The sequence below is a fragment of the Nicotiana tomentosiformis genome, chromosome 6 (assembly GCF_000390325.3).
Source record: "Nicotiana tomentosiformis chromosome 6, ASM39032v3, whole genome shotgun sequence".
In the NCBI taxonomy this organism is placed as follows: Eukaryota; Viridiplantae; Streptophyta; class Magnoliopsida; order Solanales; family Solanaceae; genus Nicotiana; species Nicotiana tomentosiformis.
Window position 1 is genome coordinate 32,439,305 of NC_090817.1, and position 25,959 is coordinate 32,465,263.

Sequence of the window (25,959 nt, forward strand, 5' to 3'; positions counted from 1 at the left end):
CGCGAATGCGGGCAAGGGGTCGCGAACGCGTACAGAAAATCTCAGCCCCTCACATTTTCCTTCTTCGCGAACGCGACACAGCCCTCGTGATCACGAAGAAAGAAACCAGAACCAGCATACCAAATTTTTGGGATTTAGCTCCGGGCGGTCCGAAACTCACCCGAGCCACCCGGGACCTCGTCTAAATGCACCAACAAGTCTATAACCATAATACGGACCTGCTCGGACTCTCAAAATATGTAAAATAACATCAAAACTAAGAATCGCACCCCAAAACCAAATTGAATCAAATTATGAACTTTAAGTTTTCAACTTGCTCCGAACGCGCCGAATCATACTTAGACTACTCGGAATGACACCAAATTTTGCGTGCAAATCTTAAATCACCATACGAAACTATTACCAGGCTCGGAATCCCAAACATACCTTGATAACACCAAAACCTACTCCAAACCAAACTTAAAGAACTTGAAAAGCATAAATGCGCCAACTTTCAATATTAAGCATCGAAACGCTCCCGGATCATCCGAAACCCGATTTGAACATACGCTCAAATCCAAATTCATCATACAAACCTATTTGGACCGTCAAATCCCAGTTACGATATCATTTACTCAAAATGTTGACTTAAGTCAAATTTACCATTTTAAGCCACTATTAAGGAACTAAGTATTCCGATTTCAACCCGAACCCTTCCAAACCCGAATTAACCATCTCCGCAAGTCATAAAACAGTAAAAGCACATACGGGGAGTCTTAATTAGGGGAATGGGGATCTAGAAAGCAAAATGACCAGTCTGTTCATTACATTCTCCACCTCTTAAACAAATGTTCTTCCTCGAACGGGTCGAGAATCATACCTGTAATGCCAAATAGGTGTGGATATCTACTCCGCATGTCCTCCTCGGTCTCCCAAGTTGCCTCCTCGACTGGTTGACCCCTCCACTGAACCTTTACCGCAGAAATCTTCTTGGACCTCAATTGGCAAACCTGTTTGTCAACAATGGCAACTGGCTCCTCCTCATAACCCATGCTCTCATCTAGCTGAAACGTGATGTAGTCTAATACATGCAACTTGTCGGCATGATACTTCCGGAGCATAGACACGTGGAAAACCCGATGAACTCCCAATATACTAGGAGGCAAAGCAAGCTCATAAGCAACCTCCCCAACTCGCCTCAACACCTCAAATGGACCTATAAACATTGGGCTCAACTTTTCCTTCTTCCCGAACCTCATGATTCCCTTCGTCGGCGAGACTTTCAAGAGAACCATCTCGCCCACCATAAATGATAAATCACGTGCCTTCCGATCCGCGTAACTCTTCTGTGTGGACTGTGCTGTGCGAAGTCGCTCCTGAATAAACTTCACTTTCTCCTAGGCATCCTTCACTAAATTAGTACCATATAACCTAGCCTCGTTGGGCTTAAACCATCCGATAGGCGAACGACATCGCCGACCATACAAAGCCTTAAATGGAGCCATCTCAATGCTAGACTGATAACTGTTGTTATAAGCAAACTCGTCCAAAGGCAAGAATCAATCCCACTGCCCTCCGAAGTCAATCACACATGTTCTAAGCATATCCTCCAAGATCTGAACTGTCCGCTCTGACTGCCCGTCGATCTGCGGATTAAAGGCTGTGCTGAGCTCTACTCGGGTGCCCAACTCACTCTGTACTGCTCTCCATAAGTGCGAAGTGAACTGAGGGCCTTTATCTGAAATGATGGAAACAAGCACACCACGCAACCGAACAATCTCCTAAATGTAAATCCGGGCCAATCTCTCTGAAGAATACGTAGTCACAACCGGAATAAAGTGTGATGACTTGGTCAATCTATTGACAATGACCCAAACTACATCAAACTTCCTCAAGGTCCGCGGCAACCCAACTACAAAGTCTATAGTGATGCACTTCCATTTCTATTCAGGTATAACCATCTGTTGGTGTAGGACACCTGGCCTCTGGTGCTCATACTTTACCTGCTGGCTATTTAGGCACCTCTCTACATACTCAACTATGTCCTTCTTTATTCGCCGCCACCAATAATGCTGCCTCAGGTCGCGATACATCTTCGTAGCACCTAGATGAATAGAATACCGAGAACTGTGTGCCCCATCTAGAATCTTCTCCCTCAATCCATCAATATTAGGAACACATAGACGACCTGGAGTCGTAGAACATCATACTCACTGATAGTAACCGCCTTGCACCACCCTATAGTACCATCTTCCTAAGAACTAGCAAGTGCGGATCATCGAACTGTCGAGCCTTGATATGCTCGAATAATGAATACTGAGTGACGATGCATGCAAGAACTCAGCTGGGCTCTGAAATATCCAACCTCATAATTCTTTTATCCAAGGACTGAATGTCCAAAGCCAATGGCCTCTCCTCCGCTGAAATGAATGCCAAACTACCCTTATTCTCAGCCTTTCGGCTCAAGGCGTCCGCAACCACATTCTCCTTGGCCGGATGATAAAGGATGGTAATATCAGAGTTCTTTAGTAACTCGAGCCACCTGCGCTGCCTCAAATTGAGATCCCTTTGCTTGAAAAATTCTGCAATCTACGATGATCGGTGTAAACCTTACAGGACACCCCATAAAGATAATGCCTCCAGATCTTGAGAGCATGAACTATCATGACCAACTCCATATCATGTATGGGGTAATTTTTCTCGTGGGGCTTTAGCTGACGTGAAGCATATACAATAACTCGCCCCTCCAGCATCAATACAAAACCCAGGCCAACGTGTGAAGCGTCACAATACACAGTATACATCCCTGAACCGGAAAGGAACACTAACACCGGTGTTATAGTCAATGCGGTCTTGAGCATTTGAAAGCTCGCCTCGCAATCATCGGACCATCGGAATGGAGCACCCTTCTAGGTCAATCTAGTCAAAGGAGCTGCAATAGATGAGAATCCCTCCACAAACCAACGATAATAACATGCTAACCCCAAAAAGCTCCTGATCTCGGTCGCTGTGGTAGGACGAGGCCAACTCTGAACTGCCTCGATCTTCTTGGGATCTACCTTAATACCCTCGCCTGATACAACATGCCCCAAGAATGCCACAAAATCTAACCAGAACTCGCACTTAGAAAACTTAGCATATAACTTATGTCCCCGCACGGTATGAAGCACCACTCTCAATATTTCATCAATGAAGATAATGACAAACGAGTCAATATATGGCCTGAACACCCGGTTCATCAAATCCATAAATGCCACCGGAGGGTTGGTCAAGTCGAAGGACATCACTAGAAACTTATAGGTTCCATATCTAGTCCGGAAAGCCATCTTCGGAACATCCGAATCATGAATCTTCAATTGATGATACTCCGATATCAAGTCGATCTTAGAGAACACCCTTTCACACTGCAACTGGTCAAACAAATCATCAATACACGGCAACGAGTACTTTTTCTTAATGGTAACTTTGTTCAACTAGCGGTAATCAATGCATATACGCATAGTCCTATCCTTTTTCTTCACGAACAACACCGGTGCATCCCAAGGAGACACTCTTGGTCTGACGAACCCTTTTGCCGGCAACTCCTCAAGCTGTTCTTTCAACTCCTTCAACTCTTTCGGAGCCATGCGGTACGGTGGAATAGAGATAGGCTGGGTACCTGGAGCCAAATCAATGTAGAAATCGATATCACGTTCTGGTGGAATGCCTGGTAGATCAGAAGGAAACACATCGGAGAACTCCTGGACCACATGCACTGAATCACTCGCTGGAGTCTACGTAGAAGTATCCCGAACATAAGCTAGATAAGCCAAACAACCCTTCTGGACCATGTGTCGAACCTTCAGGAAAGAGATAACCCGACTAGATGCATTGACAGATGGACCCTTACATTCTAATCTAGGCAACTCTGGTATCACCAAGTTAATAGTCTTGGCATGGCAATCAAGGACGACATGGTACAGAGACACCCAATCCATGCCCAGGATGACCTCAAAGTAGGTCATATCGAGCAATAGAAGATCCGCTCTAATCTCATAACCACATAAAGTCATGATACAAGATCGGTAAATCCGATCCACAACAACAGAATCGCCCACTGGCGTGGACACATTTATACAAGAGTGCCCAAGGACCCACGAGGAAACCTAGAAAATGAGCAAACAGAGATGAAACATATGAATACGTAGACCCTGGATCAAATAGTACCAGAGCATCCCTACCGCAAACAAAAATAATACCTGTGATCACGGCATCTGAGGCTATTGCATCTGGTCTAGCTGGAAAGGCATAGAACCTAGTTGGAGCACCACCTGACTGGCCTCCACCTCTAGGACGTCCCCTACCCACCTGCCCTCCATCTCTGGGCGTCCGAACGACTGGTGCAGTAGCTGGTGCAATAATCATAGGCTGATGACCCTGTTGTACTGCCTTGCCCTGAAGTCTGGGGTAGAATCTCTTCACATGACCAAGATCCCCGCACTCAAAATAACCTCTCGGTGTGGAAGATGACTGACCTTGAATCTGACTCGGGGGACCTGAACTCCCACTGGAGGAACCCTGAATAGTCGGTGGACGGTAGGAGCTCTCTGGAATGGCGCTAAAATAGGGCCACACTAGAGTTCCCTGAGAAGGCGTCGGTGCTGGATATGTGGGCCTGCTAGACTGACACCTCACAAACTGACCTCTGCCCCCAGACGGAGCACCACTAAACCTCTCCAGAATATTAAAACTGCTTGTCCCTCGGTGCCTGATCTTGCCCTTGCTGACGAATACCCTCGATCCTTCGAGCTATTTCTATGACCTGCTCGTAAAGAGTCCCCATCTCAACCCCTCGGGCCATAGTGACCTGGATACCATAGTGCAAACCCGCAATAAACCTCCGCACTCTCTTTGCATCAATGAGGAGTATCATAAGTGTATGGTGAGACAACTCAGAGAATCTCGCCTCATAGTTGGTCACAGACATCTGACCCTGTTGGAGCCACTCAAACTGACCCCGTAAGTCTTCCCTCTAAGAGGCAGGGATATCTCTCTCTAGAAAGAGATGTGTGAACTGGTCCCAAGTCAAGGGAGGAGAACCTGTTGGTCTGCTGAGAAGATAGGACTGCCACTATCTACGGGCCCTGCCCTCCAGCTGAAAGGTGGTAAAGTCCACCACGTGGGACTCTAATATCCCTATGTTGTGCAGTATGTACTTGCAACGATCAATAAAGTCTTGGGGGTCCTCATGTCGCTCACCGCCGAAGGCTGGGGGATATAGCCTGGTCCATCTATCCGATAGCTTCTTCAGCTCACCGGCCGCGGCTGGTCTGGGCTCTGGTATAGCTGCTGCAACTAGTTGAGCTCCGCCCATGGCTAGTATGACCGGGTCTGATATACGGTAGCTGCATGCCCTGGAGCTTGAGCGGTAGGGGTCTGCACTCCCCCTCCCTCCTGAAATATGGATGGGTCTACTAAAAATAAACCAGCATGCATCATAGAATCCATGAACCGCAACATATGACCCACGACCTCCTGGAATCCTGGCGCGGATAGGAAATCCGCTAGGGCTGGCTCCGCTGCAGGTACCTCGCCGTGCTCCTCAATAATAGGATCCTCCACTGGATCCACTGGTGGCTGCTACACCCCATATTTTTGTACGTGAAAGTACGCCATAAGTAAGTTGATGAAAGCTCGAAAATGAGATGTTACATCCCGTATTTTCATATGTTAAAGTTTCGTCGTAAGTTAATTGACGCAAGTTCGGGAATGAGATTATTTTGAGATTAAAAGCATTATGCTATTTCAAACAAGTGATGAGTAAATTCGTGAAGGTGAGAGGGTAAGCAAATCGAAGAAAATAAATTTTGTCGAAGTTTGACATTTTGAGGTAAAATACGGTCCAAGCTATAGTACCCCGTATTTATGGACTAGTGCCATACAAGGTACCACATGACCATGATAGTAAGGTATATATAGTGTGTTAAAAGTGAGTAGTATTTTAAGTAATTTGAGATAATTCTTGATTATTTGGATAATTGGGTAATTATTGATTTGAATGGGAAGTTAAAAAATTAATTAAAAGTTGTGGATAATTATTTAAGTGATATTTGGATAATTACTAGGGGGGAAACTATCCACGTGGGGGGTATGAAAGTGTGGAAGCAAATTGCCAACTAATCTTATGCCTAAGGAGGTGGTGGCACAAAATAAATCAAGCATGGATATTGGGCTCATCATTGCTGGACCAAATATTGTAAATAAATATATTTTCCAATGACGGAAGTTTGATGTGTGAATTTATGCATCAAAAGGACTCCAGCAATGTTAGTGATTCTTCCAAGTCAAAGTTAGAAGGAATCTTGCAATCAAAACCAAATCCACCAGTGTCCAAGAATGCAAGTGAAGATGCAACAACCATCAAACCAGCTTTGACTTCAACTAAGTTAGCTGCAAAAGTGCTGCAGCTTTGCATGAAAGGGTTGCATGACGAAGCATACAAACTTTTGATTCGGGACGTGTATTAGAGGGATTGTCAAGAGAATCGGCTCAGGTATATTAAGGCTATCCCTTCTTCCCTTTTGGCATGATTTGTACGACACAGACGAAACGAGCAAATGCACAACTTTCATAAATGACTCTATTCATAGAAGTATTAGAGGTGCCTATATTCTTGAATTCCCATGTGTCTTATTATTACATCTTTTATTCATGGGTCTCAGAAAAATACATAAGTTGAAAAAGTTTACTTCATGATATTAATCAAAGGCGTAATGGTCTTATGACATTCCGAAAGATTTTATTGACGTATTTCTCATGCATTGCATTCATTTATATATGTACATTGACCCATGACCAGATGGAGTTATATACGTATATATATATATATATATATATATATATATATATATATATATATATATATATATATATATATATATATATATGTATAGGGGATATGGAAAAAGGTTACGGCGTTATATACACATCACCACCTGATCAGTTGGTATACGTTGATGATTTGCCCACAGTGGCCGAGATGATATGATGTGATGCCCTCAGAGGCTTGATGATGTTATGAACGCATATACCTAAGCATGGTATGACATTTATATGCATATGCATGACATTGTAAATATTACTGATTCACAGAGTTGTTAAGAATTGCATGTTGAGTCTTTTACTCCATGTTTCTCTCATATCTTTTATTTACTGATTTTCATTCCTTACATACTCGGTACATTATTTGTACTGATATCCCTTTTGAATGGGGACATTGCATTTCATGCCCGCAGGTCCCGATAGACAGGTCGAGAGTCCTCTAAGTAGTCTATCAGCTCAGCGGAAGATGTTGGTGCGCTCCATTTGCTCCGGAGTTGCTTGTTTGGTCAATATGATTTAGACGTGTATTGTTTGGTATGGCGGGGACCTATCCCGACCTTTATGATAAGTATGTACTCTTAGATGCTTGTAGACAGATGTCATGTATACGGATACTTGTATGGCCTTGTCGGCCTATATTTTAAGTATATAATTGATCACATTGGCCTTATAGGCCCGTATGTCACATGTATGAGTTTCTATATCGGTTTGGGTCGTTCTATGTCAGGTATTCCCTCATGTTTACTCTGGTTACCTCATGATATCTCTTCTGGCCCACTTACCTATGATGATGTAATAAGAAAGATATGTTACGTTGGTACTCGGTTGAGTAAGGTGCCGGGTGCCCGTAGGCCTATCGGTTTGGGTCGTGACAAAAGTGGTATCAGAGCAGTTCTGTACTAGGGAGTCTACAAGCCGTGTCTAGTAGAGTCTTGTTTATGGGTGTGTTGTGCACCACACTTATAAGTAGGAGGCTACAAGGCATTTTGGATTGTCACTCTTTCTTCTTACTCTAGATCGTGTGCTAGAGGTCAGTCGTAGAAATTCAAATTCCTAAATTCTATTATATTCGTAATACAACGATACCTACATCCAGAAGGACGGCTGGTAAAAGATATAGCTGTGGAAGTGTTGAGTTAGAGGAACTCGAGTTTGCATCATTCCTATGATGGATAAGTGTGAGGTCTTCTGTAGAACATGTGTGTTCTAAGACGTGTAAACTTCTTGATAAGGAGCCTTAAGGCAATAATATCTATCCACCCCTATGGTGAAAGACAACGAGAAAATCAGAAGATAGATACAAATTTCAACAATTAAAAGAAGCAAGATGAAGAAGGGTACGAGGTACCCAGCTAATGAAGATTATCAGTATTTAAAATTCATGCAAAGGAATATAAGCCTTTTGAGTTACCTTCAATAATAACAGAGGTATGTACAATTGGCCACACCCATCTCATTTATGCCCTACTGGGGCTAACATAAGTAGTATAATAGAAGGCAGGATATCAGGATCTAGCTGGGGTTAGAGAAACCCAAAATAATGGATGGATTGTTTGCGTTAGTTGACATTTTCAAAGGATATTGCAAACGTGCAAATAGATCTCCTTGTGAGACACCCAGATAGTGCACTCTAAAATAGTACAACTAGATATGAGTACTACAAAGATAGGCACTAGAAGCCTGGAGGGAATAAATATTATCTTAGTGTGGCTCCCATCCCTAGTAGAGAGAGAATGTTAGGCAACCCAAAGAACCAGTGGATGGAGCAAGGGGAGCTAAAAGCAAAAAAATATCTTGATGAAGTTTTCAGAATAAAGTGATAAACATAAATATTAGCGGGAAATAAGAAGGGAGTTATGAAGTATTATGAGTAAGATGTGATACATGGATGACAACGGTAGATCAAAAAGATGACGGTATTATAGAGTATATAGTCAAGTGAAGGAAAAGACGAGAGGTGACAGGACTTGAGACAACAAAAGAGTATAGGCCATAAAGTTATATCCTCATTTCGAGAAATAATTTCGTGACTCTAACGCGATTACCAGAAGGAAAAGTTACACCCCATAGTAATAGAAATCAGTATGGATTGGTGAACAAGATAAACTAAACATGAATTTGGGACTGAGTGATTTGATAATGGTCGACATCATGAGAATTTCAGACTTCGTTCCGGCGATAATAGAATGGACGACAGAAGAATACCCTTTAAAGGTCATTTAGGAAGACGCTTCTCTAAAGCAAGCAAGGTGAGCAAAGTTAAGCTTAAGGGACTGTATGTGCCAGTTACACTAAGTGTCACCCTCGCAAGTAAGGAATTTCGTTATCCTTGGTACAGAAGGATTACCGCGAGGCGAGTAAAGATCATCGATGATGTGGAAAGACGCCAAAGATGAAGAGGTAAAACATCTATACATAGATCATCGTAGCACTAAATCTTAGTACTCCCCTAAAGGGGGGAATATGGAGTGATGTGGCATTAAGTTAGAATTAAGTGGTTCTAGTAACTATAGAAAAGGTAAAGGAAGAATGCAATAAAAGTGAGAAAGGGATGGGATTGCACTTATTCAAATCCTATAGATATGCTACGATTCCAGAACATTATGCAATCACGACGTCAAGGAAAGGAAGTAAGGGTTCCTGCCCGGGATGTTATGGATAAATAAGGAGCCAGTGCCAGAGGCAAGTTAAGTCAAAGGAAATAACCCAAGAAAGATTACGCAGAATATTGATATGAGAATGGGCCAACGAGTAGTTAGTAGTTGATTCAGGAAGAGCCTAGTTATAGCTAGACAAGAGGTTGCAAACAAATCAATAGATCATGCAAACCCAATATAGTAAATTCAGCCTCGCTGTTATGACATTATAGTAACTTGAAGAAGAAATGGTCATGTAAAAATACTCTCACTACAACATTGTATGCACTCCATAAGAAAGTGGCACCTACCGTGGTTAGTAAACGGGAAGTAAAATCAAAAGTAATATTCGAGATCATATGAGTTGCATGAAAGCTCCGGCATGCGGGGGAACTAAGATAAGCTAAGTATGCAGGCTACAAGGGGGCGAAAAAACTAGGAAAGTAATTGCATACGTTTAAAGAAAGCTGAGATGGAACGAAAGGAATTATTCGATCAATGATCCAGAGTTAGTACGTTATGAATGCACTCAAGATTTCGGAGTATTATCCATGCAGCATATATGTTGACAATCATACAGCCATAGAAGACTCCGGTATAAGTTAAAAGAAGGAATTGAGTCTAGGTGATAGACAAAGGATTGAATTGTTAAAAGATTGTATCATGGATATTCCATAGCGCCCATGAAAGGCTAAAGTAATAACTAATACTAGGAGCCGCAGATCGAAAGATAGCTTAAGCCTACAAGAAGGCTGATCAGAAGGAAGAGGAAAAGTAAATCAGGAGTCTGATTATTTGACCTAGAAAATTGTAGAAATCGTGATTGAGGACATTGCAGGATCACTCTTAATATCAGAGGTACAAGAGAGATAGTACAACAACCATATTCTATAACGGCTCAACGATAAAGCCAGTTAGAATAGTACTAGCCTTATAAGAAGTCAATATGAAGCTCCCACCGGATTGTGTATGCACCAGAGGTGCAAGTATTATAATAGAGCTTCAAGTTGTGGATGTGAATTATACCTGTGTTAAAGCGAGGTCATGAAAGAGATAGAAGATGTGATGCAAAATTTTAAGGTAAGTAAGGTAAAGGTGAACAACGTATGAGATACTCAAATGAAGAAGGTTGTGAATAATCTATAATATAGATAGAAGGTTAGAAGCACTGGGATTCAGTATCCAGGAATGGTAGCGGCATCGTCAGTGGAATATCTTCCAACCTATGGTTTCTAGGTATCGAGAGATCTAGTCAAGAGAGCAAAGAAGAGTTGGAGATGATGTGATGTCTCGCTTGATGTTCCAGAATAACATAAGAAAATCTATGGTGCAAGGAAGTTGAAGGAAGGTTGTGAGTAGTATAAATAGATATGTGTAGGTCGCAAGCTAAAGTATGGTGAGCGACAAGGTTTTAGGAAGATAGGAATAAGGATAAGAAAGGGCGAAGTGATAAGGTGATGAGAATCGATAAGTCCTCGGGATTAAGCCCACGAAAAATGAGAGAGCTGATGGTTTCTCAAAGTTATATAAAGCTCAGTATAGCCTGAATGAACTCAAAGGAGTTTAAGACTAGTAGCATTTAGAAGAGATGGAATGCTGCCCTTGGTAATAAAATGAGGGTATAATTGTGACAGATAAATGATGACGCTTGGGCCTTCGATTGAATAATGATTTGAAGAAAAAAAACGAGAAGAAGAAAAGATTTCACGGATGGTACAGGATTAAAATACCCCCCATAAGGTGAATCACATTGGGATACTATAAAGTACGATTATGGAAATTACTCTAGATGTTCTCCGATGAGACGTGAGCCCTAGCGGCAGTATTACATAAGAGGTCAAGTTATCAATGGTAAATTAAGATCAACATTAAGATGAATCAACAATGGATGGATAAAAGTTACCAAGTATGAGATGAGAGTAGGCCATCATTCTTAAGATGAACAGTAATGTGAGAGCATTAAAGGACTTAGACTTATACATATAGGATAAGCAATGAGAGTAACCTGGAGTTTGGTAGCAGACCTCAGTAATGATAAATCAAAGTAAGAGTTATGGTACAATATGACCTACCTAGATGCAGTAAAATCATGCGAATGGATAACCAGGTCTATGAAATAAGATATAGAAATACTCGTAAGTTAGACAAAGTTCCGAGCGAAGAACTTCAGTAATGGCTAAAAATCGGAGGAAAAAGGAAAGAAGAGTCACATAGGCGCACTTACAAGGTCAGAGTCGTACAGGCTGCATGATAGAAGGTGGAAACAGTTACAAGATTGGAAGGATTCTGACCACAAGTCGTGGTATGAGAAAGAGGCCTAAATGGGGGAATGCCTTGGCCTTTGGATTTATTCACAGAACAGTTGTCTAATGGCAAGGAAAGTATTAAAGTATTCGCAATAGCTATGGATTATGAGAATGATAAGTGCATCAGTAAATATTCAAGGACGAATGTTCCAAAGGGGGGAATGATATTACACCCCATATTTTCGTACGTGAAAGTACGCCATAAGTAAGTTGATGAAAGCTCAAAAATGAGATGTTACATCCTGCATTTTCATATGTTAAAGTTTCGTCTTAAGTTAATCGACGTAAGTTCGAAAATGAGATTATTTTGAGATTATAAGAATTATGCTATTTCAAACAAGTGATGAGTAAATTCGTGAAGGTGAGAGGGTAAGCAAATCGAAGAAAATGAATTTCGTTGAAGTTTGACATTTTGAGGTAAAATACGGTCCAAGCTATAGTACCCCGTATTTATGGACTAATGCCATACAAGGTACCACATGACCATGATAGTAAGGTATATAAAGTGTGTTAAAAGTGAGTAGTATTTTGAGTAACTTGATATAATTCTTGATTATGTGGATAATTGGGTAATTATTGATTTGAATGGAAAGTTAACAAATTAATTAGAAGTTGTGGATAATTATTTAAGTGATATTTGGATAATTATTAAGGGGGAAAACTATCCACGTGGGGGGTATGAAAGTGTGGCAGCAAATTGCCAACTAATCTTTTGCCTAAGGAGGTGGTGGCACAAAATAAATCAAGCATGGATATTGGGCTTATCGCTGCTGGACCAAATATTGTGAATAAATACATTTTCCAATGATGGAAGTTTGATGCGTGAATTTATGCATCAAAAGGACTCCAGCAATGTTAATGATTCTTCCAAGTCAAAGTTAGAAGGAATCTTGCAATCAAAACCAAATCCACCAGTGTCCAAGAATGCAAGTGAAGATGCAACAACCATCAAACCAGCTTTGACTTCAAATACGTTAGCTGCAAAAGTGCTGCAGCTTCGCATGAAAGGGTTACATGATGAAGCATATAAACTTTTGATTCGGGACGTGTATTAGAGGGATTGTCAAGAGAATCGGCTCAGGTATGTTAAGGCTATCCCTTTTTCCCTTTTGGCATGATCTGTACGACACAGAAAAAATGAGCAAATGCACAACTTCCATAAATGACTCTATTCATAGAAGTATTAGAGGTACCTATGTTCTTAAATTCCCATGTGTCTTATTATTACATCTTCTGTTCATGGGTCTCAGAAAAATATGTAAGTTGAAAACGTTTACTTCATGATATTAATCAAAGGCGTAATGGTCTTATGATATTCTGAAAGATTTTATTGATGTACTTCTCATGCATTGCATTCATTTATACATGTACATTGACCCATGACCAGATGGAGTTATATACATATATATATATATATGTGTATATATATATATATATATATATATATGTATATGGGATATGAAAAAAGGTTACGATGTTATATACGCACCACCACCTGATCAGCTGGTATACGTTGATGATTTGCCCACAGTGGCCGAGATGATATGATAGGATGCCCTGATAGGCTTGATGATGTTTTGAACGCATATACCTAAGCATGGTATGATATTTATACGCATATGCATGACATTGTAAATAATAATGATTCACAGAGTCGTTCAGACTTACATGTTTAGTCTTTTACTCCATGTTTCTCTCATATCTATTATATACTGATTTTCATTCCTTACATACTCGGTACATTATTTATACTGACGTCCCTTTTGTCCGGAGATGCTGCGTTTCATGCCTGCAGGTCTCGATAGACAGGTCGAAAGTCCTCCAAGTAGGCTATCAGCTCAGCGAAAGATGTCGATGTGCTCTATTTGCTCCGAAGTTGCTTGTTTGGTTAGTATGATTTAGACGTGTATTGTTTGGTATGGCGGGGTCCTATCTCGACCTTTATGATAAGTATGTACTCTTAGAGGCTTCTAGACATATGTCATGTATACAAATACTTGTATGGCATTGTCGGCCTATATTTTAAGTATATAATGGATCACATTGGACTTTTAGGCACGTATGTCATAGGTATGAGTTTCTATATCAGGTTGGGTTGTTCTATGTCGGGTATTCCCTCATCTTTACTCTGGTTACCTCATGACGCCCCTTCTTTCCCACTTACCTATGATGATGTAATAAGAAAGATACATTACGTTGGTAATCGGTTGAGTAAGGTACCGGGTGCCCGTTGCGGCCTATCGGTTTGGGTCGTGACAGTGGCACAACTGGAGCAACTCTAGGAAGCCCTCATCTTCTAACACGCGCTGGAGCCCTCGCTTGGCCTTTAGCAATAGGGGGAGCAACTCCTCCACGGTCGGGTACATCTGTCGCACGCGTTCTCACCCTCCGTGAGAGAATAAGAGAAAGATACTTAGCACAACATTAACTGTACGGTAGGAGATGAAGAAAGAGTAGTTTTCTAACGCCCTATAGCCACTCGAATATAAGTACGGACGTCTCTGTACCGATCCGCAAGACTCTACTGGGCCTGCTCATGACTTATGAGACCTACGTGAACCTAGTACTCTGATACTAAGTTGTCACGACCCAAATTCCCCTATAGGCCGTGATGGCACCCAACGTCGCTGATAGGCAAGCCAACGAGGAACTAGACATATATTTGTTCTTTTAAAAAAAAATTCAAAGTAGTTGATTTTTATTTATTAAGTAGATTAGATGTGGGAAATTATAGTAAAGTAAAGCATAAACTAATGAAAGAGCAAATACCATGAAATAAATACTCAAAACCATAAAGTATCTACTAGAATATTCCCAAAATCCGGTGTCACAAGTGTATGAGCAACTAATAGAATATACAAAACACCTATGCTACTATCTGAAATAAGATGGACAGAAAGTAAATAAGAAAAGAGAGACTGCAGGTGCTGCAGTATGGACTCAAAGAGCAGCTCACCACTATGCCTCGGGGTAACGGGGGTGCGCGCCTAAATGACTGCCAGATGCACCTGCCTCAGATCCTGCATGATTAGTACAGAAGCGTAGCGTGAGTACATAAATAACATGTACCCAGTAATTATCCAGTCTAACCTCGAAGAAGTAGTGACAAGGGGTCGACATCGACACTTACTATGGGCCAATAAATAAAATACGAAAATTCTAAATAGGCATGAAATACATCAATAATAATAATAATACAATAACAAACAGTAAGTAAGTGATTCTTTAACTAAAAGTCAACTTAAATTTTCCATTGACACATACCAACTCCAACAATTGTGGGCCATCAAGTAAATTATAATTTCTCAAGTCATAAAAATAATATCAAGTATAATCGGACTCCGAGCATTATCACGCACGATTTATGCCGAGTTCATACGGCCCGATCTAGAATAATGTGTACACTGCCGAGGGTCGACCGACACGAACCATAAATGCATCTATTATACTGCCGGGGTATTCGGCCCGCTCCACGGTTATCACAAGACTAATGCACACAAGAGGCACAATTTCTATCAACGGTCAAGTAACTCGCCAAAACTTAAAAAGTAAATGAAGTCCGGTCTTTACGAATCTTTTATGAAGTCTCAATATAATTTAAGCACTTAAATTAACAAGTAGAGTGCAAACAATACGAGTACTTTAATTATAGGGTCCTAAAACTACCCATACATAAGCATGAATTTGTAGCTACGCACGGAATCTCATCACTTCGTGCGTACATATCACCCACAATTAGAAGCAAATAGTAATTTAAAACACCTATGGGGTAAATTCCCTCTTGCAAAGTTATGCAAGAGACTTACCTCGTCCAAAGCTTACTCTCTGGCCCATAAATTCACTCTAAAGGCTCAACTTGGTGCCGTACAATCCGAAGCTAGCCAAATATTATATAAATTAATCAATATACACTCACAAGTTCATAATTTAGCTATTAGAGTAATTACCCAACCCAAATTGTAAGATTCCTAAAATTCACCCCCGGGCCCACGTGCCCTGATTTCGGAAATTTTTAAATATAAAAGTTACCCATGACCTCTCGAACTCAAATATATAATTTATTCCAATTCCATAATTATTTTCGTGGTTTAATCCCAGTTTTATCAAAACCTAGGTTTTCCAATAATTTTTTAAATTTTTTTAGGTTTTCCAATAATTTTTTAAAATTTTCACAATTTCTATGTTAAAGTCTACCCATAAAGCGTGATTTAAACTCATACTGTATAGAAATTACTTACCTCAAAGTGCTAGGTGAAAACCCCTCTTCAAAGAGCTCTAAATTCGACCAACAAGTGAGAGAAATGAAGAAAATGAGCCAAAGTCCCGATTTTTAAAACACACTGCCCAGACATTTCTTCTTCGCAATCGCTAAGGCAAGCTGCCCCAGGCCCAGGAAAAAGGGTCATCACGAACGCTAGGACCCAAACGTGAACGCGAAGGCGGACAAGCCATAGCTTTGCGAACTCGGGGTCCAGCTCGTAAACGCGAAGAGGAATGAGCTCAAACCCCGACATTTCTCCCTATTTGAATGTGGGCACCTTCACGCGAACGCGAAGGCCACAGGTCCCAAACCTTCGCGAACGCAGGCAAGGGGTCGTGAACGTGTAGATCAAATCTCATCCCCTCACATTTTCCTTCTCCGCGAACGCGACACAACCCCTACGATCATGAAGAAGGAAACCAGAACCAGCACACTAGATTTTTGGAACTTAGCTCTGGGCGGTCCGAAACTCACCTGAGCCACCCGAGACCCCGTCCAAATGCACCAACAAGTCCATAACCATAATACAGACCTGCTCGAACTCTCAAAACATGTAAAAGAACATCAAAACTAAGAATCGCACCCTAAAACCAAATTGAATCAAATTATGAACTTCAAGTTTTCAACTTGCTCCGAACACGCCGAATCTTACTTATTAACCATCCCCGCAAGTCATAAAATAGTAAAAGCACATACAGGGTCTTAATTAGAGGAACGAAAATCTAGAAAGCAAACCAACCGGTCGGGTCATTACAGTAAGTGTCGATGTCGACCCCTCATCACTACTTCTTCTAGGTTAGACTAGATACTTACTGAGTACATGTTATTTATGTATTCACGCTACACTTCTGTACTAATCGAGCAGGATCTGAGGCAGGTGCATCTGGCGATCATTCAGGCGCATACCCTTGTTACCCCATGGCATAGTGGTGAGCTGCTTTCCGTGTCCATTCTGCAGCACCCACAGTCTCTCTTTTGTATTTATTTTCTGTCTATCTTATTCCAGATAGTAGTATAGGTGATTTTGTATATTCTACTAGTTGCTCATACACTTGTGACACCGGGTTTTGAGAATATTCTAGTAGATACCTTATGGTTTTGAGTATTAAATTCACTGTATTTACTCTTTCGTTTGTTTATGCTTTACCTTACTATAAATTCCTACTAATCATTCTCTTAATAAATAAAATCAACTACTTTGAAATTATTAAAAAGAACAAATATATGACTAGTTCACCGTTGGCTTGCCTAGCGGCGACGTTGGGCGCCATCACAGCCTATAAGGGAAATTTGTTCGTGACACTTTAAACAACAATTTTGCAATCACTTAAAAGAAGATCACCCAAAATAGCTGAAATGTCATATTTTGAACCTCGTTCATGTGGGCCTATTTCTGCTAATAGATTATGATAATAATATGTTTAAATTAGTTTCAAATAATAATTGGTAGTAGCTTACCTTAGTTTTTTGAATAAGTGGCAACCTCCCCAGGGGGTTCAAAATATGACATTTCAACGTAGTAAAATCTCATACAATTCTTAAAAGTACGAGAATACTACTTTTAAAAGGAGTGAGCAACACCTATTTGAATTAAATCAATACCTTAGGCTGTATCAAATAACTAACAGTGTTGTCAGAAGCGAAAAGTTCTAAAAAGCGCTCCAGGTCTATTAGCACTTTAAGCACAAAGCGAAGCTAAAGTGTGGGCTTTAGTGAAAAGGTGCAATGAAGGAAAAAGGTAAAATAATTATCTGTAGTTCAAAAAAAAGAAACAAGTTCATTTATAGTGTTTTCCTCACTAGCTAATACACTTGTTTGCAAATTATATTTATCGTTTAGTACCCTCAATTCAAGATAGAACTCATGGCCAATAGGACACACCTCGTAGTGCATCTTAAGCGAGGTAAAGCTCCCTTCCGGAGCTGTCTTGAGCTTCGTATCTTAAGCGTGCCTTAAATGAGCCTTTAACAATATTGATAACTAGTAGAGTAATATTGTTAATACTACAATATTCAAGACTCATTCTAAGCATGAAATTTAACTCTTAATCTCAAATACAAACAAGTTCTGTCTCCCAAGTGCAATGAAAGTACCAAATTAAACATATCACAAGATTTGGGCAAAGATAATGCCGATATAGTCAAATCATTCACAAATTAAGTTATCAAAAATAATAGAAGCATAACCCCATATTCATTCAAAAGTACAGTACATATCTAAGCGTGTCTTATGCGTCATGTATAACTCTTCAAAAATCTAAATAGTGATGTACCTAAAGAGACTTGAGGATGGTCATACAAGTAGACTCTTTGGAAGCTTAGACGAAGATCACATTTGCATAAGACACGCTTCCATCACATTTGCATATATATATATATATATATATATATATATATATATATATATATATATATATATATATATATATATATGCTTATGCAAATGTGATCTTCGTCTAAGCTTCCAAAGAGTCTACTTGTATGACCATCCTCAAGTCTCTTTAGGTACATCTCCTACGGTAGTAACAAATTATCACGACCCTAAACCAACCCGTCGTGATGGCGCTTATCATGGTACTAGGTAAGCCAACTATTTAGATATTTCCAACACTTTAAATCTTTGAAAGGTACTAGAACAGTTTAAATGAAGGAAAATCTCTTAAAACAGGATAGAAAATCACAATTCAATACATAATTCTTCCCAAAATCGGGGTGTCACTAAGTACATGAGCATCTACGAATTTAAAAGGTCTAGTACACTTTCTCGAAGTAAAAATGAAATAAATAAACTAAAAGATAAGGGAGGAGAGTCAAGGTCTGCGAACGCCAAGCAACTACCTCGATGATCTCCGAAGGTCTGGCCTCTGCAAATCAACAACCGCCGAAACTGGAAGCACCTGGATCTGCACACGAGGTGCATGGTGTAGCGTGAGTACAAACAACTCAATAAGTAACAAATCCAACCTTTGGACTGAAAGTAGTGACAAGTCCAATTATTACAGTCCACTTTCAACATTTAACAACAAAAAGTTACAGAAAACATAACAATGATATCTCAGATATTTGTATTATACAAGTGAAGGTACAAGAAATTTAGACATGCTTTCAACAAGAACTTAGACATGCTTTCAGATTTCACAATAAAATTTAACACATAAAAGGGCAGATCCAGCCCAAATGCAAGTAAACAGGGAAAATCAGCCCAAATGAAAGTAAACAGGGCAGATCCAGCCCAAATGCAAGTAAACAGGACAAATCCAGCCCAAATGGAAGTAAACAGGGCAGATCCAGCACAAATGTCATAACTGCTAGCCTTGTGCCCACTATGGGTGTGCATACTCTAGAGGGGAAGATCCAGCCCAAGCGCTTTAATAATCCAAATCATGGCATCAATCAATAAAGCCTTTTGCGGCGTGCGACCCGATCCCATAAATATCACTCATAATAGGCCCTCAGCCCCACTCAGTCAATAACCTCTCCAGTCTCTCGGGCTCACCAGAATCATGATAATCAGCCCACAATGATGATATGATATAACATGTAGGGACAACAGAGACTGAGACATAATATGCAAGATATAACTGTGACTGAGTACAAATTGACAGATTAAGCAATTAGTTCTACAGCAAAGAACGACCAATGTGGGTCCCAATAGTACCATCATATAGCCTAAGCAGACTTTATAACATGACTGACAGCTCAATAGATCTAGTACATGGTAAATATACGGGTAACAACAAGATTTAACAACTATTCAGTTCCGTGGAATCGACCAAGTCACAATTCTTACGGTACACGCCTATATGCTCGTCAATTAGCACATGCGTCACCTTAACACTAATCACATAATACGAATTGAGGGTTTCACACCCTCAAAACCAAGCTTAGAAGTGTGACTTACCTCAAACTATGCAAATATCTACTCTAACATGCCCTTGCCTCGCGAATTGACCCCCAAATGCCTCAAATCTAGCCACAAACAGTTCGATACAATTAACATGGGCTAAAGGAATCAATTTCATTAGAAAATACTAAGTTATTAATCAAAAGTCAAAAGTCAACTCAAAAGTCGGCCCCCGGGCCCACATCTCGTAATCCGATAAAAGTTACAAAACCCGAAAGCCCATCCAACCACGAGTCCAACCATACAAAATTTATCAAATTCCGACACCAAATTGTTACCCAAATCCCAAATCAAATTCTCCAAATCCCTAGCCTCAACTCCCAAAATTACACCTCAAAACCACACAATCTAGGTGGAAAAATCAATGGGGAAACATAATTATTGAATAAATTAAACCACAAGTGACTTATCTCAAGAAACCTCTCGAAAATCCTCTAAAACATCGCCTTAGACCGAGCTGGAATGTTCAAGAATGAAGAAAACCCACGGAACCCTCGATTTAATATTCTGCCCAGGCCTTCTTGCTTATGTGGCCCAAAGATCTGCTTCTGCGGTACCGCTTTTGCGGTCACAAATTTGCATCTGCGGAGACCACTTAAGGGCTGACCAACCGCTTCTGCGGTCACAAATCCCGCTTCTGCGGGTACGTACCTGCGCAAAACCATCCGCTCCTGCGGACCACTAACTCCAAATCCTTTTTCGCTTCTGCGATCCACCATGCGTAGGTGCGAGTCCGCACCTGCAGAAATTTGTCCGCATCCGCGCTCCACAGTGCCCCAATCCAAACTCTGCTTCTGCACTTCCTAGCTTGCACCTGCGACCAAAGTTCCGCATGTGTGATTGCACCAGAAGGCTTCAACTACAATAACCTTTCAACTCCAACTTTGATCCTTTAACCATCCGAAACTCACCTGAGGCCTCCGAGACCTCAACCCAACATACCAATAAGTCCTACAACATGATACGAACTTAGTCGAGCCCTCAAATCACATCAAATAACGTCAAAAATACGAATCGCACCCCAATTTAAGCCTATTGAAACTAAGGAAATTCCAACTTTTACAAACGACGCTGAAACCTACCAAATCATGTCCAATTGACCTCAAATTTTGCAAATAAGTCACAAATGATGCCACAGACCTACTCCAATTCCTGGAACTCTAATCTGAGCCCGGTAACCACAAAGTCCACCTTCGGTCAACCCCCCTAATTTCTAACTTTCGCCATTTCAAGCCTAATTCAACTATAGATTCCCAAATCATAATCCGGACACGCTCCCAAGTCTAAAATCACCCAGCGGAGCTAACACATCCATCAAAACTCCATTCCGGAGTCTTTTACATACAAGCCAACATCCGGTCAACCTTTTCGACCTAAACTTCCAACCTTGAGACTAAGTATTTCAACTCATTCTGAGACCTTTCCGGACCCGAACCAACTACCCCAGCAAGTCACATAGAAGTTATAAAGTACAAAATGAGCAGTAAATAGGGGGAACGAGGCTAAAATTCTCAAAACGACCGGTCGGGTCGTTACATCCTCCCCTCTATTAAACAAACGTTCGTCCTCGAACGGGTCTAGAATCGTACTTGGAGTCTCAAATAGGCATGGATATCTGCTAGGCATTTTCCGCTCGGTCTCCTAAGTAGACTCCTCAACTGGCTGACCTCTCCACTGCACCTTCACTGAAGCTATGTCCTTTGACCTCAACTTTCGAACCTGCCGATCCAAAATGACCACCGGCTCCACATCGTAAGTCAAATCACCTTCCAACTGAACCGTGCTGAAATCCAAAACATGAGACGGATCGCCGACATACTTTCGGAGCATAAAAATATGAAACACTAGATGCACACTCGACAAACTAGGTAGCAAGGCAAGCTTGTAAGCCACCTCTCCAATCCTCTAAAGTACCTCAAACAATCTAATATACCGAGGGCTCAACTTGCCCTTCTTCCCGAACCTCATAACACCCTTCAATTGTGAAACCTTGAGCAATACCTTCTCCCCAACCATGAAAGCCACACCACGAACCTTTCTATCGGCGTAACTCTTCTGTATGGACTGTGCTGTGCGTAGCCGATCCTGAATTAATTTAACCTTATCCAAAGAATCCTGAACCAAGTCAGTACCCAATAGCCTAGCCCTTCCAGGCTCAAACCAACCCACCAGAGATCGACACCGTATCCCGTACAAAGCTTCATACGGAGCCATCTGAATGCTCGATTGGTAGCTGTTGTTGTACGCAAACTCCACGAGTGGCATAAACTGATCCCAAGAACCCTTGAAATCAATGACACAAGCGCGTAGCATATCCTCCAATATCTGAATAGTGAGCTCGGAATGCCCGTCCGTCTGGGGGTGTATTGCAGTACTCAACTCAACCTGGGTGCCCAACTCTCCAAAATTGCAATGTAAATTGTGTGCCCCAATATGAAATGATGGATACTGGCACACGATGAAGGCGAACAATCTCGCGGATGTAAATCTCAGCCAACCGCTCTGAAGAATAAGTTGTCCCGATTGGAAAGAAGTGAGGGGACTTGGTCAGCCGATCCACAATCACCCAAATAGCATCGAAATTCCTCGAAGTCTGTGGGAGCCCAACTACAAAATCCATGGTGATCCGCTCCCATTTCCACTCTGGAATCTCAAGCCTCTGAAGCAATCTACCCGGTCTCTGATGCTCATACTTTACCTGCTGACAGTTAAGGCACCGAGCTACAAACCCCACTATATTCTTCTTCATTCTTCTCCACTAATAGTGCTGCCTAAAGTCCCGGTACATCTTCACGGCACCTGGATGAATGGAATACCGCGAACTGTGGGCTTTTTCAAGAATCAACTCACGTAGCCCATCTATATAAGGCACACAAATCCGACCCTGCATCCTCAACACCCCATCATCCCCAATAGTAACATCTCTGGCATCACCATGCTGAACTGTGTCCTTAAGGATAAGTAAATGCGGATCATCATACTAGCGCTCTCTGATGCGATCATATAAGGAAGATCGAGAAACTATACAAGCTAGAACCTGACTGGGCTCCGAAATATCTAATCTCATGAACTGGTTGGCCAAGGCCCGAACATCAACTGCAAGCGGTCTCTCACCAATAGGAATGAATACAAGGCTACCCATACTCACCACCTTTCTACTTAAGGCATTGGCCACCACATTGGCCTTCCCGGGATGATACAGAATAATGATATCATAGTCCTTTAGCAGCTCCAACCATCTCTTCTGCCTCAAATATAGATCCTTTTGTTTGAACAATTTTTGGAGACTCCGGTGATCCATAAATACCTCACAAGACACACCGTAAAGATAATTCATCCAAATCTTCAATGCATGAACGATGGCAGCCAACTTCAAATCATGAACATGGTAGTTCTTCTCATGGGGCTTCAACTGACGCGAAGCATAAGCAATCACTTTAACTCCCTGTATCAAGCCACACCCAATACCGATCCGAGAAGCATTACAATACATTGTATAAGAGAATGAAGCTAAAGGCAAAACTAGAACTGGAGCTGTAGTCAAGCCAGTCTTGAGCTTCTGAAATCTCTCCTCACACTCATCCGACAACCTGAAAGTAGCACCCTTTTGGGTCAATTTGGTCAAAGGAAATTCAATAGACGATAAACCCTCAACGACACGATGATAATAATTGGCCAAGCCGAGAAAGCTCCGAATGTCAGTGGCTGAGGACGGTCTTGGCCAACTTTGAACCGCCTCTATCTTCTTTGGATCCACCTGAATCCCCTCATTTGATACAACGTGCCCTAAGAACGCCACTGAACTAAGCCAAAACTAACATTTGGAGAGCTTGGCATAAAGCTTCTCCTCCCTTAACCGCTACAACACAATCCTCAAATACTGTGTATGCTCCTCCTGGCTACGAGAGTACACCAGGATATCATCAATGAATACTATGACAAACGAGTCGAGATAGGGATGAAATACATTGTTCATCAGATGCATGAATGCTGCTGGGGCGTTGGTCAGCCCAAAAGACATCACAAGGAACTCATAATGACCATAACGGGTACTGAATGCTATTTTTAGAATATCCGAGTCCCGAATCTTTAACTGATGATACCCATACCTCAAGTCAATCTTAGAGAACACCCTCGCTCCCTGAAGCTGGCCAAATAGATCATCAATGCGCGGCAAATGATACTTGTTCTTGATTGTAACTTTGTTCAACTACCTATAGTCGATGTACATCCGCATAGTACCATCCTTCTTCTTCACAAACAGAACCGGTGCACCCCAAGGCGACACACTAGGCTTAATTAACCCCTTATCAAGAAGTTTCTGAAGCTATTCTTTTAATTCCTTCAACTCAGTTGGTGCCATACGATACGGAGGAATAGAAATAGGCTGAGTGCCCGAAACCAAGTCAATACTAAAGTCAATATCCCTGTCGGGCGGCATGCCCGACAAGTCTGTAGGAAACACACCCGGAAAGTCTCGCATAACTAGAACAGAATCAATAGTACGAGTATCAGCACCAACATCCCTCACAAAGGCCAAATAAGATAAACAACCCTTCCCAACCATCCGATAGGCCTTCAAATATAAAATCACTCTGCTGGGAACATAGTCTAGAGAACCTCTCCACTCAATACTTGGCAACCCCGACATCACCAACGTCACAGTCTTAGCGTGATAATACAACATAACATGACATGGAGACAACCAATCCATACCCAAGATCACATCAAAATAAACCATACTAAGCAATAAGAGATCAACTCTAGTCTCTAATCCCCCAATAGTTACTACACATGATCGATATACACGGTCCACAACAATAGTATTGCCCACTGCATAGATACATAAACAGATAAGACTAAGGAATCACAGAGCATATCCTGATAATGAGAAAAATACGATGATACATACGAATAAGTGGAAGTAGGGTCAAATAATACAGAAGCATCCCTGTGGCATACTGAGACAATACCTGTGATCACTGCATCTGAATTAACAATGTATGGCCTGGTAGGAATAGCATAGAATAGGGCCTGACCGCCACCTGATCGGCCTCCCCCTCTTGGGCGACCCCTAGCTGACTGAGCCCCACCCCGAGCTGGTTGGGCGGGTGGTGAAGTAACTGGTGCTGAAGTCATAGTCTGACTCCTTTGATGAGATGGACCTCCCGAAAGGCGGGGGCAATATCTCTTTATGTGACCTAAATCTCCACACTCAAAACAAACCTCTCTGAAAATGGCGGTAAGTACTGAGGCGGACCCCGAGAACCAGAATACCAGTTGGAAGCACCTGGTGCGGATGAACCCTGAACTGAAGGAGCACAGGATGAACTCTGAGCTAGAAGGGCACTGAGAGATGACTGACTATGACGAGCACTATATGAACCATGGTTGGATGATGCACCATGGTGAACTGGATGAGTCATTTGAGCGGGTCTATAAGGACGACCCCTACTATGGTAGAACTTTCCTCCAGAAGGAACATCGCCGAAACCAACCGATCCATGAGGCCTCTTAGCCTCCCTCTCCTCATGCTCCTAACTACGGACCATCTCTAATCACCGAACAATATCAACCACCTCATCGAACTGAACACCAGATACACTCTCCCGAGTCATAGCAAAATGTAACTGATAGGTGAGGCCATCAATGAACCTCCTAATCCTCTCCTTCTTGGTGGGAACCAACCAAACTGCGTAACGAGCCAACTCTGAAAATATCATCTCATACTGGGTGACAGACATGCCGTCCTAGCATAGCTGCTCGAACTACCTGCGCAGCTCTTCCCTACGGGTCGGTGGTACAAACTTCTCGAAGAAGAGAATGAAGAACTCACGCCATGATAGTGGTGTAGCACCGACTGGCCTGCTCCTCTCATAGGCCTCCCACCATATGAAGGCAGCCCCAATAAACTAGAAAGTAGTGAATGAGACCCCATTGGTCTCCAAAATACCTGCCATGCGAAGAATCCGTTGGCACCTATCCAATAAGTCCTGGGCATCCTCAGACTCAG

The 25,959-nt window shown here is 41.7% G+C and overlaps 2 protein-coding genes across 2 annotated transcripts; both read right to left on the bottom strand.

Moving 5' to 3' along the window:
• Positions 1-803: 803 nt before the first annotated feature.
• Positions 804-1,205, bottom strand: LOC138893756 (uncharacterized). The gene has a single exon (XM_070178415.1). The coding sequence runs from the start codon at positions 1,203-1,205 to the stop codon at positions 804-806; it is 402 nt and encodes a 133-aa protein (XP_070034516.1).
• Positions 1,206-3,452: 2,247 nt separating this feature from the next.
• On the bottom strand, positions 3,453-25,372 carry LOC138893757 (uncharacterized). The gene is made up of 4 exons (XM_070178416.1): positions 25,173-25,372; positions 4,327-4,663; positions 3,837-4,124; positions 3,453-3,752 (listed from the first exon to the last, which is right to left on the bottom strand). The coding sequence occupies exons 1-4, from the start codon at positions 25,370-25,372 to the stop codon at positions 3,453-3,455; spliced, it is 1,125 nt and encodes a 374-aa protein (XP_070034517.1).
• Positions 25,373-25,959: the final 587 nt, after the last annotated feature.

What these genes read in the sequence shown, in the direction of transcription:
- LOC138893756 (XM_070178415.1), bottom strand. Translation starts at nt 1,205, where the DNA reads ATGTTTATAGGTCCATTTGAGGTGTTGAGGCGAGTTGGGGAGGTTGCT.
- LOC138893757 (XM_070178416.1), bottom strand. Translation starts at nt 25,372, where the DNA reads ATGACTCATCCAGTTCACCATGGTGCATCATCCAACCATGGTTCATAT. An exon ending in TTACCGCCATTTTCAGAGAG is followed by an intron (nt 4,664 to 25,172) that starts GTTTGTTTTGAG and finishes GTCTGGGGGCAG; the next exon opens with AGGTCAGTTTGTGAGGTGTC. An exon ending in CTGTCAATGCATCTAGTCGG is followed by an intron (nt 3,753 to 3,836) that starts GTTATCTCTTTC and finishes ACTTCTACGTAG; the next exon opens with ACTCCAGCGAGTGATTCAGT.